At 43.1% G+C, this 15558-nt stretch overlaps 1 protein-coding gene across 1 annotated transcript in view; it reads left to right on the top strand.

Moving 5' to 3' along the window:
* CCNB2 (cyclin B2) overlaps positions 1–15003 on the top strand; it is a 20162-nt gene extending 5159 nt beyond the window's left edge. Inside the window, exons 4-9 of the mRNA XM_005883290.2 lie at positions 5930–6100; positions 6204–6362; positions 7859–8095; positions 8397–8537; positions 13335–13445; positions 14730–15003. Of these exons, the coding sequence (XP_005883352.1) occupies positions 5930–6100; positions 6204–6362; positions 7859–8095; positions 8397–8537; positions 13335–13445; positions 14730–14840 (930 nt within the window). The 3' untranslated portion in view covers positions 14841–15003. The remainder of the gene's footprint in view (positions 1–5929; positions 6101–6203; positions 6363–7858; positions 8096–8396; positions 8538–13334; positions 13446–14729) is intronic.
* The last annotated feature ends 555 nt before the right edge of the window (positions 15004–15558 follow it).

Genomic DNA, 15558 nt, shown 5'->3' with positions numbered 1-15558 from the left:
CCCCCCCACATCCCTCCCCCCGCCAGTGCACAAATTTTTGTGCACCGGGCCTCTACTTTAGGAAGAAATTATAAAAATAAGGGCAGTCAGGAGAGAGAGGTAGCTTAGGGGACGGTGTCCTGTTTGGCTTTAGATGTGTTGAGGTAACAGAAAGATATCCACTGGGAAGTATAGTTAGAAATGGACCAGCAACATCAGAAGGAGGGACAGACTTGGGAAGCTTCTACCTGGAAGAGATGGTGGCAAGATGTTGCTGTACATAAAACAAAAAAAGCTTCAAATCAAGAACAATAAAGCTCCGAACAAATACTCAAGATCAACCTTCCTTTAATGGGCCTTTCCTGGGAGGTTGCCAGTGGCCTCCTAAATGCCAGTCCCAAAGCAGCTTTTCAGACCTTGAGCTCTTAACTATTACTAAGCATTTATATGGGTGACTGTTTATGCGGTTCCTCCTGCACTACAGAAGGGCCATTTGTCAGTATATTTTAGATGGTTATTCTCCATACCTAGTAAATCTGTTTTAAAAAATTTATCCTAAAAAAATGATCACAGAGACAGTAGAGGACTTTTAGATAGTGTTGTAATGAATATCTCATAATAAAGACATATTCTCTATTAAGAGATCAGTTAAATCCATTCAGTGAAATGCTGTGAATACCATGTTTTAATAGAATACTTAAAGATGTCAAAATGCATGTTACAGCCCTGGCTTGTGTGGCTCAGTTGGTGAGGGGTCATCCTGTTGCACAAAGGGTTGCCAGTTCAATTCCTGGTCAGGGCACATGCCTGTTGCGTACTTGGGGGCATGCATGAGGCAGCAAATTGATGTTGCATTCTCACATTGATGTTTCTCTCCCTTCCTCTCTAAAAGTCAATAAACTATTCTTTTTTGAAAAATGCATGTTACATTAGAAAACATTCAAATTATCACATGATATGATGCAATGAAACCCCAAATTTGCTTTTAAAAATGTTTTCATATGCAAAATATTGATGATACTTACTTTTTAGTATTTTGTTGGGCTTAAGATTGATTTTTATTTTCTTCCTTAAAATTGTCAGATTTTTTTCACCATAGATACATATTACTATTTGAATTGAAGAAGGAAAAAAGACCCAAAAAAAAGCAAAGAACCAAAAATATTGTGAACAAAACAAAGGAGAAATTTCCTTCAGAACTCCACTCTCTGAGTTCCCTTTTCTCCACATCTTGGCTGACTCCTTTTTCTCTAGCTTCCTGACAAAATTGAGGCCACTGTGTTTCAGATAAAGAATTATGGACCTGTAGCTCAGTTTATCTAAAAACCATTTCTGTGATTGAAACATGCTTCTAGTTTCAGAATACATCGGGGATTAATGAACAAGAATTGTTTCCAATTCAAAGGCACTTTTCTCTGAAAAAGAGTACAGGAGTGACCATGACATTTACAATGTAGGGAAGCCCCACCTGGCAGGGTAGCCCCTCTGCTCGCCTGTCTCCTGTCTGCCCTCTAGCTTTTGCTCTGTCCTCTGCTCCATCTGCAGAGTCACTGTTGCTCCGTACAGGTGTTGAAAATGCCTGTCCCTATAGCTGCTTAAAATGCCAGTGAAGCACAGGGTGTCTAACAGCAGTGAGCCCTTCCATTCCATTCCACAGCATATTACATTCCCTAAAGCTAATCAGGGTAACTGATTTCACCTTTCTACAGTTCTGTGTGCCTATGTATTCACGAGTACACAGTCTCTGCTACAAATTGGGAACTGATCAGAATCAAATTTTACTTGGAGTCTTTCCTTGTTGCACTTAATTGACATTGATTTATGATGTTTGGCATCATAAATTTAATAAATGAAGAAACTCTGGCCTGGCCAGTATAGCTCAGTGGTTGAGTGTCAACCTATGAACCTGGAGGTCACAGTTTGATTCCCGGTTGGGGCACATGCCTGGGTTGTGGGCTTGACCCCACATTGTTGGGTGTGCAGGAGGCAGCCGATCAATGATTCTCTCTCATCATTGATGTTTCTATCTTCCCTCTGAAACCAATAAAAACATATTTTTTTTTAAAAAAGAAGAAACTCTGTTTTACTAAGATTTGTGTAAATACCTATATATTTGCCTATCAGTATTAATCGTTCTCTTAACAGACCCAACTCACTCAATGTCGGTACTTGGAGAATTTCAGTAGCCTTGACTCACACTTCACCCAGCTCTTAATCAAACAGAAGTTCAAGTTCAGCAAAATCTCACATCTTCATTGTTTCTGATAGACTTTTCAGTTGTCTCTGACAGTTCACATAACTCATTCGTTAGTCTAACTTGAAGGTTTTAATTCTTTAGGCTGATTTTGTCATTCAGAGGTTTGTGCCGCATAACTAGCTGATAGTTTTTTATTTTACATGCAGTAGCCCTGGGCAGAGGGCCCCACAGTTGGTTAATAGGGCTTAGGCTACTACTTGCATGATGAGTGGGATCTTAAGAAAGATTTTAGAATAATTAAGCTGGAGTCCAAAAGGAATGCTTTTAGAAAATTATGCTGGGGGTTTTGGGATATAGCTAAACTCAGGTGTACTTCTGAACAGACATGAGTAAACATTTCAAGCTGCTAAGGCAGCACATGACGATAATCTCTCTTCCTTAAACCAGCTTCCTGGAACTGACTGCCCTCCCTGGGGAGAGTGAAAATGCTTATCCTTGAAAAAGGTGACCTTACACTGAAGCTGCATGTGCTTATTAAAATGTGCATTCTATTCCAGTCACTCTTGCTCAGTTCCTTCAGTGAGTTCAGTTGCCTTAGGATAAATCTAAACTCCTTAGTTAGATTCTTGCTCACCTTTCCAGCACATCTTTGCATACCTCACGTGCTATCTCCCACCATCCCAAATCAGTGTGTAGTCCCCACACTTGCCTTTATCTCTTGGCTTCCGCTGGGACTTTGTACTGGTGTACCTTTTCCCTACTCATTGTCCTGAAGGTCTTCCCCTCTCTGGCCACTGTCCCTAGGTTTCTCCCTGGTACCCCAAGTAGCATTTCTTATTTATTCTAGCCCCTTGGAATTCTTATATTCTTGAATAAATGTCATGCCTACCAGAATACCTCTTATTCTCCTGGCCCTTTCTTGGTTTAATAACTTTGATTTAAGAGGGAAGGGCCTGTTTCGAATTGCTATGTATATCTTGTTGGTAATGTTTTATCCTTTTCTAAGATTGGAAACTATAATCATTGAGCTTTAATGTAAATCAAAATTGTTTATTATACAGCATTCTCTTTCTATATTTATTACTTTAATACGTATTATTTACAGCCTACCAATTCTGTTAGGTTTTACTTTGAGAAGTACCTCTCATTCTTTTAAAAGAGGTAATGGTTTATTTATACTTCATTACTAAACACTTGCTTTAACTTAATATATTTTTAATGTGTGATTTGAAAAAAAACACCCCATCAATATAAGAAAATAATTAGTGGGTGTATACTTGCTCGGTCTTTGCTTCCTCCTCCTATTTTATTCATAGGCTGGAATGTGCTTTTCTGCTTTTTAGTTTCCAAACATTTTCTCAGTTTAGAATAAATTAATTGGCGAGAAGAAAGCATTACACTGGCAGAAGAGGCTACTGCTAAAGTGAACTGTCAGCTGGAGGAATCTCTGAACCCAGTTGTCTAAGCTTCTTTCAGTAAATATTCATCAAGCACCTACTCTATGTTAGGGATGACGTAAGTATTTGAGATACCTTAGTGAACAAATCAATTTAAATAAATGTAGGGTTATAGAGCTCACATTCCAGGAGAGGTAGACAGAAAATAATACATACCATACATAAGTAAACTCTGTAATATATTAGGCGGTTATAGGTTATATGGGAGAAACACACTAAGAGAAATGAAGCACGTGTGGTGGGAATAAGAAGCAGATGACCATTTTAAGTAGGAGTCAGGAGAGACCTCAATGAGAAGGTAGCATTTAAACAAAACTTGAAGAAGTTGAGGGAGTTACCCATCGAATACAGGAACAAGCGCATTCTGGGAAGTGGGAGCCTGTTTGCAGCGGGGGAGGCTAGTAGGTTGGAGTGAAGTAAACCAAGGGAGAGGAGCAGGAGACTGGTCAGCAGGGAACAGGAAGATCAGGTCCTGCAGAGCCTGTAAGCCATTGTGAAGACTTAGGGTTTCACTTTGAGTAAATTAGAGAATTTTAAAGGGGAGTATATCTCTAAAGACTTCATCTACTACATCATGAGTTATTCACCTGAAATTTGTTGTTTTGGCTTTAACATATTTTATTAAGGGAGAGGAGCAGGAGACTGGTCAGCAGGGAACAGGAAGATCAGGTCCTGCAGAGCCTGTAAGCCATTGTGAAGACTTAGGGTTTCACTTTGAGTAAATTAGAGAATTTTAAAGGGGAGTATATCTCTAAAGACTTCATCTACTACATCATGAGTTATTCACCTGAAATTTGTTGTTTTGGCTTTAACATATTTTATTGACTGACTAGAGGCCTGGTGCACAAAAATTTGTGCACTCGGGGCGGGGGTCCCTCAGCCCAGCTTGTGCCCTCTTGTAGTCTGGGACCCTCGGGGGAATGACCATCTGCTGGCTTAGGCCTGCTCCCCGGGGGATTGGGCCTAAGCTGGCAATCAGACATCCGCCTGGCAGCCTGGCAGCCCTCGGGGGATGTCCACTTGCCAGCGGGGAGCAGACCTAAGCTGCAGTCAGACATCCTTAGCGCTGCTGAGGAGGCAGGAGAGGCTCCCACCACCACTGCTGTACTGGCAGCCATCAGCCTGGCTTGTGGCTGAGCAGAGCTCCCCCATGTGGGAGCGCACTGACCACCAGAGGGCAGCTTCTGCATTGAGCGTCTGCCCCCTGGTGGTCAGTGTGTGTCATAGTGACCAGTCATTCCCAGTCTTTCTGCTGTTAGGGTCAGTTTGCATATTACCCTTTTACTATATAGGACAGAGGCGTGGTGCACGGGTGGGGGCCGGCTGGTTTGCCCTGAAGGGTGTCCCAGATCAGGGTGGGGGTCCCGCTTGGGTGCCTGGCCAGCCTGGATGAGGGGATGATGGCTGTTTGCAGCTGGTCACACACCCTTCAGGGTGGGGGTCCCCACTGGGGTGCCTGGCCAGCCTGGATGAGGGGATGATGGCTGTTTGCAGCTGGTCACACACCCTTCAGGGTGGGGGTCCCCACTGGGGTGCCTGGCCAGCCTGGATGAGGGGATGATGGCTGTTTGCAGCTGGTCACACACCCTTCAGGGTGGGGGTCCCCACTGGGGTGCCTGGCCAGTCTGGATGAGGGGCTGAGGGTTTTCAGGCTGGTCAAGCCCGCCAGCAACTGAAGCTACCAGCCTCTCTTTTTTTCTTTTTTTTTTTTTTAAATTCTGGGATTTATTTACCTTCTATAATTGAAACTTTGTTGCCGCTCCAGCTCCGAGGCCACGGCCTGCTGAAAGCAGGTATCTGGGGTTTGTTTAGCTTCTATAATTGCAACTTTGTTGCTTAGAGTGGAGCTCAGAGCCCGGCCGCAGCAGGGAGGAAGCTCCATCACTGGAGCAAGCAAGCCTCCTGCTCGCTTCAGCTGTGTGGCTGCCGGCCGCCATCTTTGTTGGGGGTTAATTTGCATATCTCACTGATTAGCCAATGGAAAGCGTAGCGGAGATATGGTTAATTTCAGTCTTTGTCTATTATTAGATAGGATTGCTTGACTTTAGAGATACGTGACAGAGACAGAGTGAAACATCAATTTGTTGTTCCACTTATTTATGCATTCGTTGGTTGCTCCTTGCATGTGCCCTGACTGGGGATAGAAATTGCAATGTTGGCGTATTGGGACGATGCTCTAACCAGCTAATCTACCTGGCCAGGGTTATATGATACTTTTAAACCAATTAGCTCTGCATGTATTTGATGAAGGCTGCTCCTAAAGTGGTAATACATACACTTTAATTTGCCGATGTAGGAGCCTTATCCTGCACCTGAGGATATCTCCATGAAGGAAGAGAACCTCTGTCAAGCTTTCTCTGATGCTTTGCTCTGCAAGATTGAAGATATTGATAATGAAGATTGGGAGAACCCTCAGCTCTGCAGCGACTACGTTAAGGATATCTATCAGTATCTGAGACAGCTTGAGGTGAGTGGTCCTTCGTGTTTTGGTTGTGTAAACAGTGTCGAATGTACCACACAGTTGGGAAGGAAACGAGTTCAGCTCTTTAAACTTTTAATTCTCCCAACAGGTTCTGCAAACCATAAGTCCACATTTCTTAGATGGAAGAGAGATAAATGGACGCATGCGCGCCATCCTGGTGGACTGGCTGGTACAGGTCCATTCCAAGTTTAGGCTGCTGCAGGAGACCCTCTACATGTGCGTCGCCATTATGGATCGGTTTTTACAGGTAAGTGTGGCTGCGGGGACTTCGTACCAGGGGCTCACAGAACATTGCGTTTATGGGATGCCAAGGTGTGGTAGCTCTGAAGAAAAGACCAAAAGCCAATTTATGAGAAGCCAGAGAACTTCAGGGGCTAGAATGGGAAGCTCTCCAAGTGTGTCAAACCTCTGGTGGTTCTGAGCAATGGGGGGCATTTTAGTTCGGCCAGCCTGCTGAACAGGCTGGGGGAATACAGCATTGCCTCAGTCACTCCTGAAGGAGGTGTGCCAGCAGATGGTCTGTAGTCAGTCTGAAGCCTGTGGGGCCTGTGATGCTGGCTTTCCTGGCCTGCTTGCGGTTTCCATAGTACAGTATTCTTTGGTGAGGTTCCTCTGAAAAGAGGAGTTTGGTTAGAGAACTTCAAAGTTTCCAGCCAGGTGTGACATTGAATCATGGTAGAAGTGGAGGAGGCAGAATTTTTTATAAAAGGGTTGGGGTATGTGGGGGGAGTGTATTAGAATGAAATCTCAACTAAGGACTGTAAGAAATGAAGGTGAGAGGCAGAGTGATCATCGAAATATTTATCAATTGGTAACTCAAAAACACCAACCACTTAGAAGAAATTCCAGACATAAACCATGAGTGTGCAATCTACCAAACAGTAGCCTTGCAGATATGATTTATTTATGTAAAGTCAACGTTTATGATACAGGTTTAGGTCAAGTATAAACAATACAACAAAAACTGTTTATAATTAATGACCCTAAGATACTACAAAATCCTAAGAAACCATAGTGGTTTTCATTATACAAGTGATTTACATTATACAGTCATATTTTTGGTAGTTTTCAGTAATTGGAGTTGAAGCAAGAAAAGCAAAGTCCCAGTTTTATTTGTTTTTGTTTTTCTAAGGAATTAAGGGGGGCATTTATACCCTAGACTGAGATTTTCACTGACTATGAAACATCTATGAAAGATTCTTCAGACTGAATAAAGAGTATACTTTTGGTGAGGATTACAGAAACATTTAAGAATCTCCTTCCTTGTCCCCAGGAGGCCATTAAATTCCTGCTTTTTGGCTTGGCCTTATGCTGATTCAGACCATGTTGAGTGCCACATTGGGGCTTCCCTAGACACTCAAGCCAGGACAACGGGCATGGAGCAGTGACTGGGAGCTTCGTTGTCATGCCTAATTCTTCTCCACTCAGCAATTGAGTCCTCTTGGACTGGTGTCTGAATCTCTTATCAGGCCATCTGTTTTTATGTTGGGGAAAATACATATTTCATAGGGTTTTTGATTCGATGAGGTGGTTGTTAGAATCTTAGCATTGTGCCTGGCATGTCGTGAGTACTCAGTAACAGACAGCTGCTGTGAGCAGTGGTGGTACCGGCTGTTAACATTTAGGCCTCCAATATGAGAGTCAATGTGCACATCTCCAGGACTCGGTTCCCTCTCACTCTCTTCCACCCAGATTTCCAGTCTTCTTGTTAGGTATGACTTGGACACATTCTTCTCCAATTAGGTTCAGCCAGTCTCTCGTAAGAAGCTTCAACTGGTTGGGATTACAGCTTTGCTTTTGGCCTCCAAGTATGAGGAAATGTTCTCTCCAAATATAGAAGACTTCGTTTACATCACAGACAATGCGTATACCAGTTCCCAAATTCGAGAAATGGAAGCTCTAATTTTGAAAGAACTGAAATTTGAGTTGGGTCGGCCTTTACCACTACATTTTTTAAGGCGGGCATCAAAAGCTGGGGAGGTAAGTGCCTCCAATTCTGTAGGAGACTTTCTTTTGCTGCTTGTTGTCTCAACCCAGAAACATTGATCCAATTAAAGTGAAACTTATGAATTTATAGGATACATCTTTTAGATAAGTCCTAATACTTATCACATCAGCTCTTAAGAGAAATGACCTCACATTCTGTGTTTGACATACTGTCGAGTAGAATGGTTCCTGGGAAGGAAAAGTGAGTTTAGTGGATTTGTGTTCTTAGTCCTCCATCCAGAAATTTGCAAGATAATAACTGTGCTCCTTCCTGTCTCTGGCTGTTCTTTTGTAGGTTGATGTTGAGCAGCACACGTTAGCCAAATATTTGATGGAACTGACTCTCATTGACTATGACATGGTGCATTATCACCCTTCCAGGGTGGCAGCGGCTGCTTCCTGCCTGTCCCAGAAGGTTCTAGGCCAAGGAAAATGGGTGAGTGTTGGATTTAAGAAGAAATTTGTCAAGTCATATTGTAGGACCTCTTGACAGGAAAGGCATTAGCATTTTTATAACTCTGTCCTTAAGCAATTGTTAAGAGTTCAAAGGCATAAAAAAAGCTGTTGGAATGATCCAGATGGAGAGAGGTGATGACACCATGGTACACATGCGTTACAGAGTCATAAAGAATGAGGACGGCCCTGGCCAGTTTGTTCAGGTTAGAGCGTCAACCCTAGGACTGAAAGGTCTTAGGTTCGATTCCTGGTCAAGGGCATGTACCTCGGTTGCAGATTCAATTCCCAGCCCTGGTTGGGGTGTGAGTAGGAGGCAACCAACTGATATGTCTCTCTCACATGGGTGTTTCTCCCTCCCTCCCTTCCTCCCTCCCTCCCTCCTTTCCTTCCTCCCTCCCTCCCAACCTTCCCTTCCACATTCTCTAAAAATCAGTAGAAAAAATATCTTCACTCCTAGGGTGAGGATTAAGAAAACAAATAAGGAAGGCCACCAAGAACTAATAGGCTAAGATTTCTTGGATATTTTGTTAAGCGAAACAAGCAAATTGTGAAACACACAAGACAAAGCAAGGCCAAAGCCCAACTGATATGCCAGTACAGATAAAATGAGCCATTTTTAGATTCATACAAGGAGACAAAGATGCTAGCTCCTCGGGTCCTTGTCTCGCTTGCCAAAGAGAACAACATTGAAACAAAAGGGACTGGATGACTGCAGTGCAGGGCACGGGATGCCCTTTGTGCAGGAGCCTATGCTAGACTGCCACCAAGCAGTTGTATAGTCTGTAGCTGAACCTGAGGGCCGCAGAGAAGAGCCTCCTCAGAACCAGGAGGTGATGAGAAATGGTCTCCTAACAGCCCCCCAGGGGAGATAGGGAGGTGAGTGGGAGCTGGCTTAGAGGCAGCCCCTCCCAAGCTGGCCAGCCCCTCGTTCCGGGAGGATCACGAGACAGATAAGCCGTGCTCAGACCTCTGCCTGCACGGCCTATGTGGATACATGCAAGATACCAAGGCATCATGGCAGAGCTGTTTCCTCCATACACGTGTGTATAGTTAACACTTTATGTAAGAAAGAAGGGCAGTAAGAGAGTATATGTATGTGTGTTTATGTATTTGCTAAGTTTTAAAAAAATAAAGGAAGACCAAAAAGGAGTGTAGATGGATACCCATTGACTTAGGTGGGAACAGGGAAGAAGGTGGAGGATGGGAGCAGGACTTCTGGCTATAATTTTTATTAACTTGTATACAATATAATGTAACTTTTTAACTTTTGAACAGTGCAAATGTTTTATGCAAACCATAAAATGGAATTAAGCAGAAACAATTTCACTATCAAATTGATAATAGAACATAGGGAAGAATGAATTCAAATGACTTTTGAACACAGCATTCTGACTATGCATCCTTAGTGGGATTTGAAGTTAGACAAAACAAAGGACCAAAAAAGACAACATACTTACAGTTTACTTAGGAAGTTTGTTAATAATCTGTTGTTATAATTCTGAAACTATTTATGTATTGTAGGATAAATAAATAAACATTTAAATTATTAAGGATTTAAAATGTTCACTATAAGTAGAAAGAAAATATTGTTAGTAATTAAAAACAAAAGGGAAAACCCTATAATATTAAATCTGTTTTGGAAATGTCAGTAAATGCATAATGAAGGGGCCAAGAAACAATGGCCACTCAGTAGCAGTCAACATACCTAGTAGCCACATCTTTTTTTTTTTTTTTTAATTTGATACTTTAAAAAAAATATATATTTTATTGATTTTTTACAGAGAGGAAGGGAGAGGGATAGAGAGTTAGAAACATCAATGAGAGAGAAACATCGATCAGCTGCCTCATGCACACCCCCTACTGGGGATGTACCCACAACCAAGGTACATGCCCTTGACCGGAATCGAACCTGGGACCTTTCAGTCCACAGGCCGATGCTCTATCCACTGAGCCAAACTGGTTACGGCCCTAGTAGCCACATCTTGAATACAACTAGGGCTCCTTTAAGAAGGCTGATTTCAGGGCTGTGGCAGGAGAAGTACAAGATGAGCAAGATAGCAAGCAAAGATCAGTGCAGTGGGTCACATCAAAAGGAAATGGGAACTGGCTTCAAAAGGCTTTTACTGACAAAATTTGAGCATGGCAAGGAATAGTGAAAGTAATAGATTATAATACATTTCAAAAATTCACAGGTCCATAATGATAAGAAGGAAAGGAAAACGGAAAGGAAAGGAAACAGGCCCTGGCCAGATAGCTCAGTTGGTTAGAGCATCACCCCAATACGCCAAGGTTGCAGGTTCAATCCCTAGTCAGGGCACGTACAAGAATCAACCAAGGAATGCATAAGTAAGCGAAACAACAAATCAGTGTTTCTCTCTCTCCCTCTCTCCCTCTCTCCCTCTCCCTCTCTCTCAAACCAATCAATAAGTAAAAAATTTTAAAAATAAAGAAAGATAAGGAGGAAGAAGATAGGAAGAGAGAGAGAAAGAAAGGGGCGGCTTTTTTGTAATCAGTCAAAAGCCAGCTATTTACAGTGGAAAGAATGATAGAGTTAGAAATGAACGAATGTAATTCATCAATTGATACTTATGTCATTAGGTGAAATTTTTGGGCATGAGATCCACATGGTCTCAAAATATCACCTCACAGATACGTAATAATACTGAAGAAAAACTGTACCTTTACAATGGAGAAGTTTTATATATATACTAGAGGCCCAATGCACGAAATTCATGCAAGAGTAGACCTTCCTTCCCCTGGCTGCTGGCACCAGCTTCCCTCAGGCACCCAGGACCCAGGCTTCCCTCTGGCTATTGGCACCCAGGCCCCAGGCTTCCCTCGCAGAGGGAGGCCCTGCCCACCTGCTGTAGCCCGCCAGTCGGTGGCCTGGGCCTCCCTCTGCGGGGGGATCATGGGGCGATGGCCGGCCCCCAACCAATCGCATCGCACCCGCCTTGGCTGGCCTGGCGCCAGTGTGTGTCATAGCAAGGATAGTCATCAGATGGTTCCGGATGGTCATCCAGATGGTTGTTCTGCTGTTCAGCCATTCAGTCGATTTGCATATATACGTAGGATATGTGTGTGTGTATATATATGTATGTATATATATATGTATATATGTGTATACACACACACATACAATTTTTATATAATATACATGGTGAGGTGAAAGGTTTACAGTTATGAGTATGCAAAACAGTTTATTCTTGTATTAGTATTAATTATTGTATTATTTTCCACACAAACAATACAATTGCATATATATATAGGGTATCCCCAAAAAATGCATACATACTTTAACAGCCGATAGCTATTAAATGAAAATGAAATGTATTTTAATAAACATTGCCTTTATAATTATTCCAAGTCTGTGTATACATTTTTTGGCACACCCTGAATATACTTTTTGTTGCACTGTTTAAAGATGAGTTGCAAACACCATGATAAAGTGGCAAAATGTCAGTTGATGAATCTACACAAAGGATATAAGATGTTCATTATATTATTCTTTTAGTTTTTCTGTAGATTTGAGATTTTTTGAAATAAAAAGCTTAAGGTAAAAAGGCCACTGGTATATGAATGGTACATAGTTCTGGTACCAATGGCTCATTTTAGCCAAATTACATTGCTCTCAGACACGCTTCCTTGGGTACTAAACCTACTAACTACACGTCTCCCTGTTTTCTGGGAATTGACTTCATAGTACCAATAGTTGTGTGTTATTTCAGGATTTGCTCCTGTTTAGTTCTTTTTTTTCTTAAATCTTTTTTAGTAGTAAGATTAAGTTGTGGTTTATTTTTCCCAATTACATTGTACCTGTGAAAGAGATGTGCTTCAGCTTTTAGTATTTATCACAGAACTGAAATAAAGTCAGGTTACATATCTTCATACATGAAGTCTTATTATCCATCAACACTGTCTTTTGCTTGAATTTTGTTCTCTGGGAGGCTGGGTGTGGAGGCTTCTCTGAGCGCTCTCTGTTCTCCAGGGCTTGTGAGAGTCCTGGGTGGCCTTTGCCCTTCCCGATGCAGTAAATTAGAAGCTGCCTTTGGCCTAGCTGTTGTCTGACCGACAATATGGCTCTTGAGCTCCCCACCAGCCACTGCCATGCTGGGCTTTGATGGGGGGCATGTGACATGCCCTAGTCCCAGGTTTCTGCCATAATTGTGACAGGCGTTCCTTTGTGGGTTTTGTTTTTCCTCTGCCCCACTTGCCATTCCCTTTCAGCGTGGTGAGAGGGGTAAGCAAGAAGCTTTGTTACGTGAAGTACCCTACTTACCCTGTGGAACCTTCTTTTAAAAAATGATGATAGGGGCCCTAACCGGTTTGGCTCAGTGGATAGAGCGTCGGCCTGCGGATTCAAGGGTCCCAGGTTCGATTCCTGTCAAGGGCATATACCTTGGTTGCGGGCACATCTCCAGTAGGGGGCGTGCAGGAGGCAGCTGATTGATGTTTCTCTCTCATCGATGTTTCTAACTCTCTATCCCTCTCCCTTCTTTTCTGTTCCCTCTCCCTTCCTCTCTGTAAAAAATCAATAAAATATATTAAAAAAAAATGATGATAGGGGAACTTTGACCTGATTTAGCTGAGAGCCGCACAACATCTTGGCTTAGTCCTGTGTAGAGTCAGTCATTCTCTGTTTACTGGCTGCTCTGCTGGGACCAGGAGGGACGATTGTTCTTTTACAGCTTTTACACAGAAATGTCAGCATGTGTAAGATGGGCTCTTCTAAAAAAGTGGAGGCTTTACCGTGCCCCTCTCTTGCGTTGTGTTCCAGAACTTAAAGCAGCAGTATTACACTGGATACACCGAGAACGAGGTGTTGGAAGTCATGCAGCACATGGCCAAAAACGTAGTGAGAGTAAACGAAAACCTGACGAAGTTCATCGTAAGTACTCCTTGCTAAGCTGTGAAAGGTATTTGACTGTGGACTTTGCATATGAGAGTATGTGTATCTCTTTTTTTGTGTTTTCATGTAAATATATTGGCATATGTGTGAGAGTTTGTTTTAGCACAAGCTCTATTTTTCTAGTACACAGTGGATGGAGCGAGCATACTGATAAATGCTGAAAGCAGTTTCTTTAACCAGTTAACAGCCATGCGTCCAAAATGGAAACCATCCCCATTCCATATGCGCTGGAATATTTATGAATTTAAGTTACCATAACTTTTTTTTACAAACCTAGAGATGTCACTAACGAGTCTGTTTTTAAAATTGGGCGACCAGAGTTGATATGCGAGGTTTGTGGCTACAGAAGCACTGGGTGTGTGGGGAAGGTCTGCCGCTTGCGTCTGTAAACGCTGATGGCGTGCAAAGGGTTAAAATAGGCCAACGATGTCCAGGCCCAGATTAGCCATCCAGGCAGCCAGCTGTTCAACAGATGTATCCACGCCTGTCCCAGCGCCCCGGTAGGCTCAGCCAGCAGGGAGCGCGGGTCAGCGGGTGGTCGGAACAGCAGGGGCCCACCTCAGATGGCCCAGAGGAAGGCTTGGGTATCTGGGTGATGTTGCTCAGGGCCTTTGTCCAGGATCCTTTGGGACAATGATGAAAGGCACCTGCCTAGCGAGCATGTGAAGGGGAGGCAAGAAGCCCATTCGGGAAGCGTCCCGTGTGGCCCACCCGAGAGAAGGAGCTCGGGGAGATTGGGCACTGCCCTGTGCTTGTATGACACAGAATATCAGCTTCACGGAGAGTGAGACATTTGTACCTCACACCCGGTTTGCTTTCTTACGTGTAGCTTCAGCACGATAGCACACAGTGGAAGCGTAATGTTTAAGTCCTGAGGGTGTTGTCTGGGCTCTGCTAAGCACAATCGCCACTCAACGTTTATTGCCAGGGATTGCTGCCAGGCCTGGCCATCCTGTTATATCCTGATGGTACTTAGGTACAATAAGCACAGCTTCCACCTGCCACCCCTCTGGTAGCTTATGAGAGGGAGCTGCGCCTTGGAGCTGGAAGTCATTTGGTGCTACCAGCTGGGCCTGCTCCATTACTTGGCATGGAAGGAAGTTGTCAGGCACAGCTCAGTGTGGCGTCAGAGCACTTGCTGGCATCACCCTACCATCTGAGATTGTGGGTCTGGCCCTTCAGTACGTGTAAATTAGACTAGGAACAAGGTGTCGGGACGGAAGGGGGTCCTGATGTATCCTTAACCACAGATGACTTCTGCAGGCCATCAAGAATAAGTATGCAAGCAGCAAACTCCTGAAGATCAGCACGATTCCTCAGCTGAACTCAAAAGCCATTAAAGACCTCGCCCTCCCTCTGACGGGGCGGTCCTAGGCCCCGGTGCTCGGGAAGGTGCTTCGTCTGGCCCTTTCTCTTGCTCATTTGGAACTCGAGACTTTGTATGTAATTCTTTGGTCTACTCCATGAAACCTCTTCTCAGACCTATTTTCTAACTATATATTGAGGAAAAATAAAGCTATTGATTTTTCTTAAGGTATCCTGTGTGCATTTGTGCATTCTATACTGAATAAGTCAGTAGATACTTGCTTTCTAATTTCTCTTTGAGCTATTTGCATATAAATTATTGCCTTCATAGCTTTGGGAAAGACCTTCCTGACCTTCCTACCATTTTTCTCAAATGGAAAATCTAGAATTTGGCTTTAGTGATTGCCTACTGATTCCTAAACTTCCTGAATATGAAAAGATTGATTTCATTATGAAAATTTAAAAGGAGAGGCTAATCGTGGCTATTCCCTTTCTAGAACCTACTCAATTATTCTCTTAATTCCTATACAGAACACCTGGCCCACTGGGACTGTGGCTACCACAGTAACCATCACAATGGGTCTCAATCTCACAGGGTCACTGAGACTGGGAATAGCAGCCCTAAGGGGCCTGTGACATCCTGTTAAAGTAGAAACTTGGGATGCAGTTTCCTGTTGTGCTGTTTCAACTACATTATGGGTTACTTTTTTTTTTCAGTAGGCATGTGATCACATTTAACATTGTTTTCTAAGGGAGAATGGAATGCATTCTCAGTTTCCAACCACTA

Source organism: Myotis brandtii, unplaced genomic scaffold (genome assembly GCF_000412655.1).
Source record: "Myotis brandtii unplaced genomic scaffold, ASM41265v1 scaffold781, whole genome shotgun sequence".
Lineage (NCBI taxonomy): Eukaryota > Metazoa > Chordata > Mammalia > Chiroptera > Vespertilionidae > Myotis > Myotis brandtii.
The sequence above is the reverse complement of the archived record's forward strand: the minus strand, read 5'-3'. Positions and strand labels throughout refer to the sequence as shown.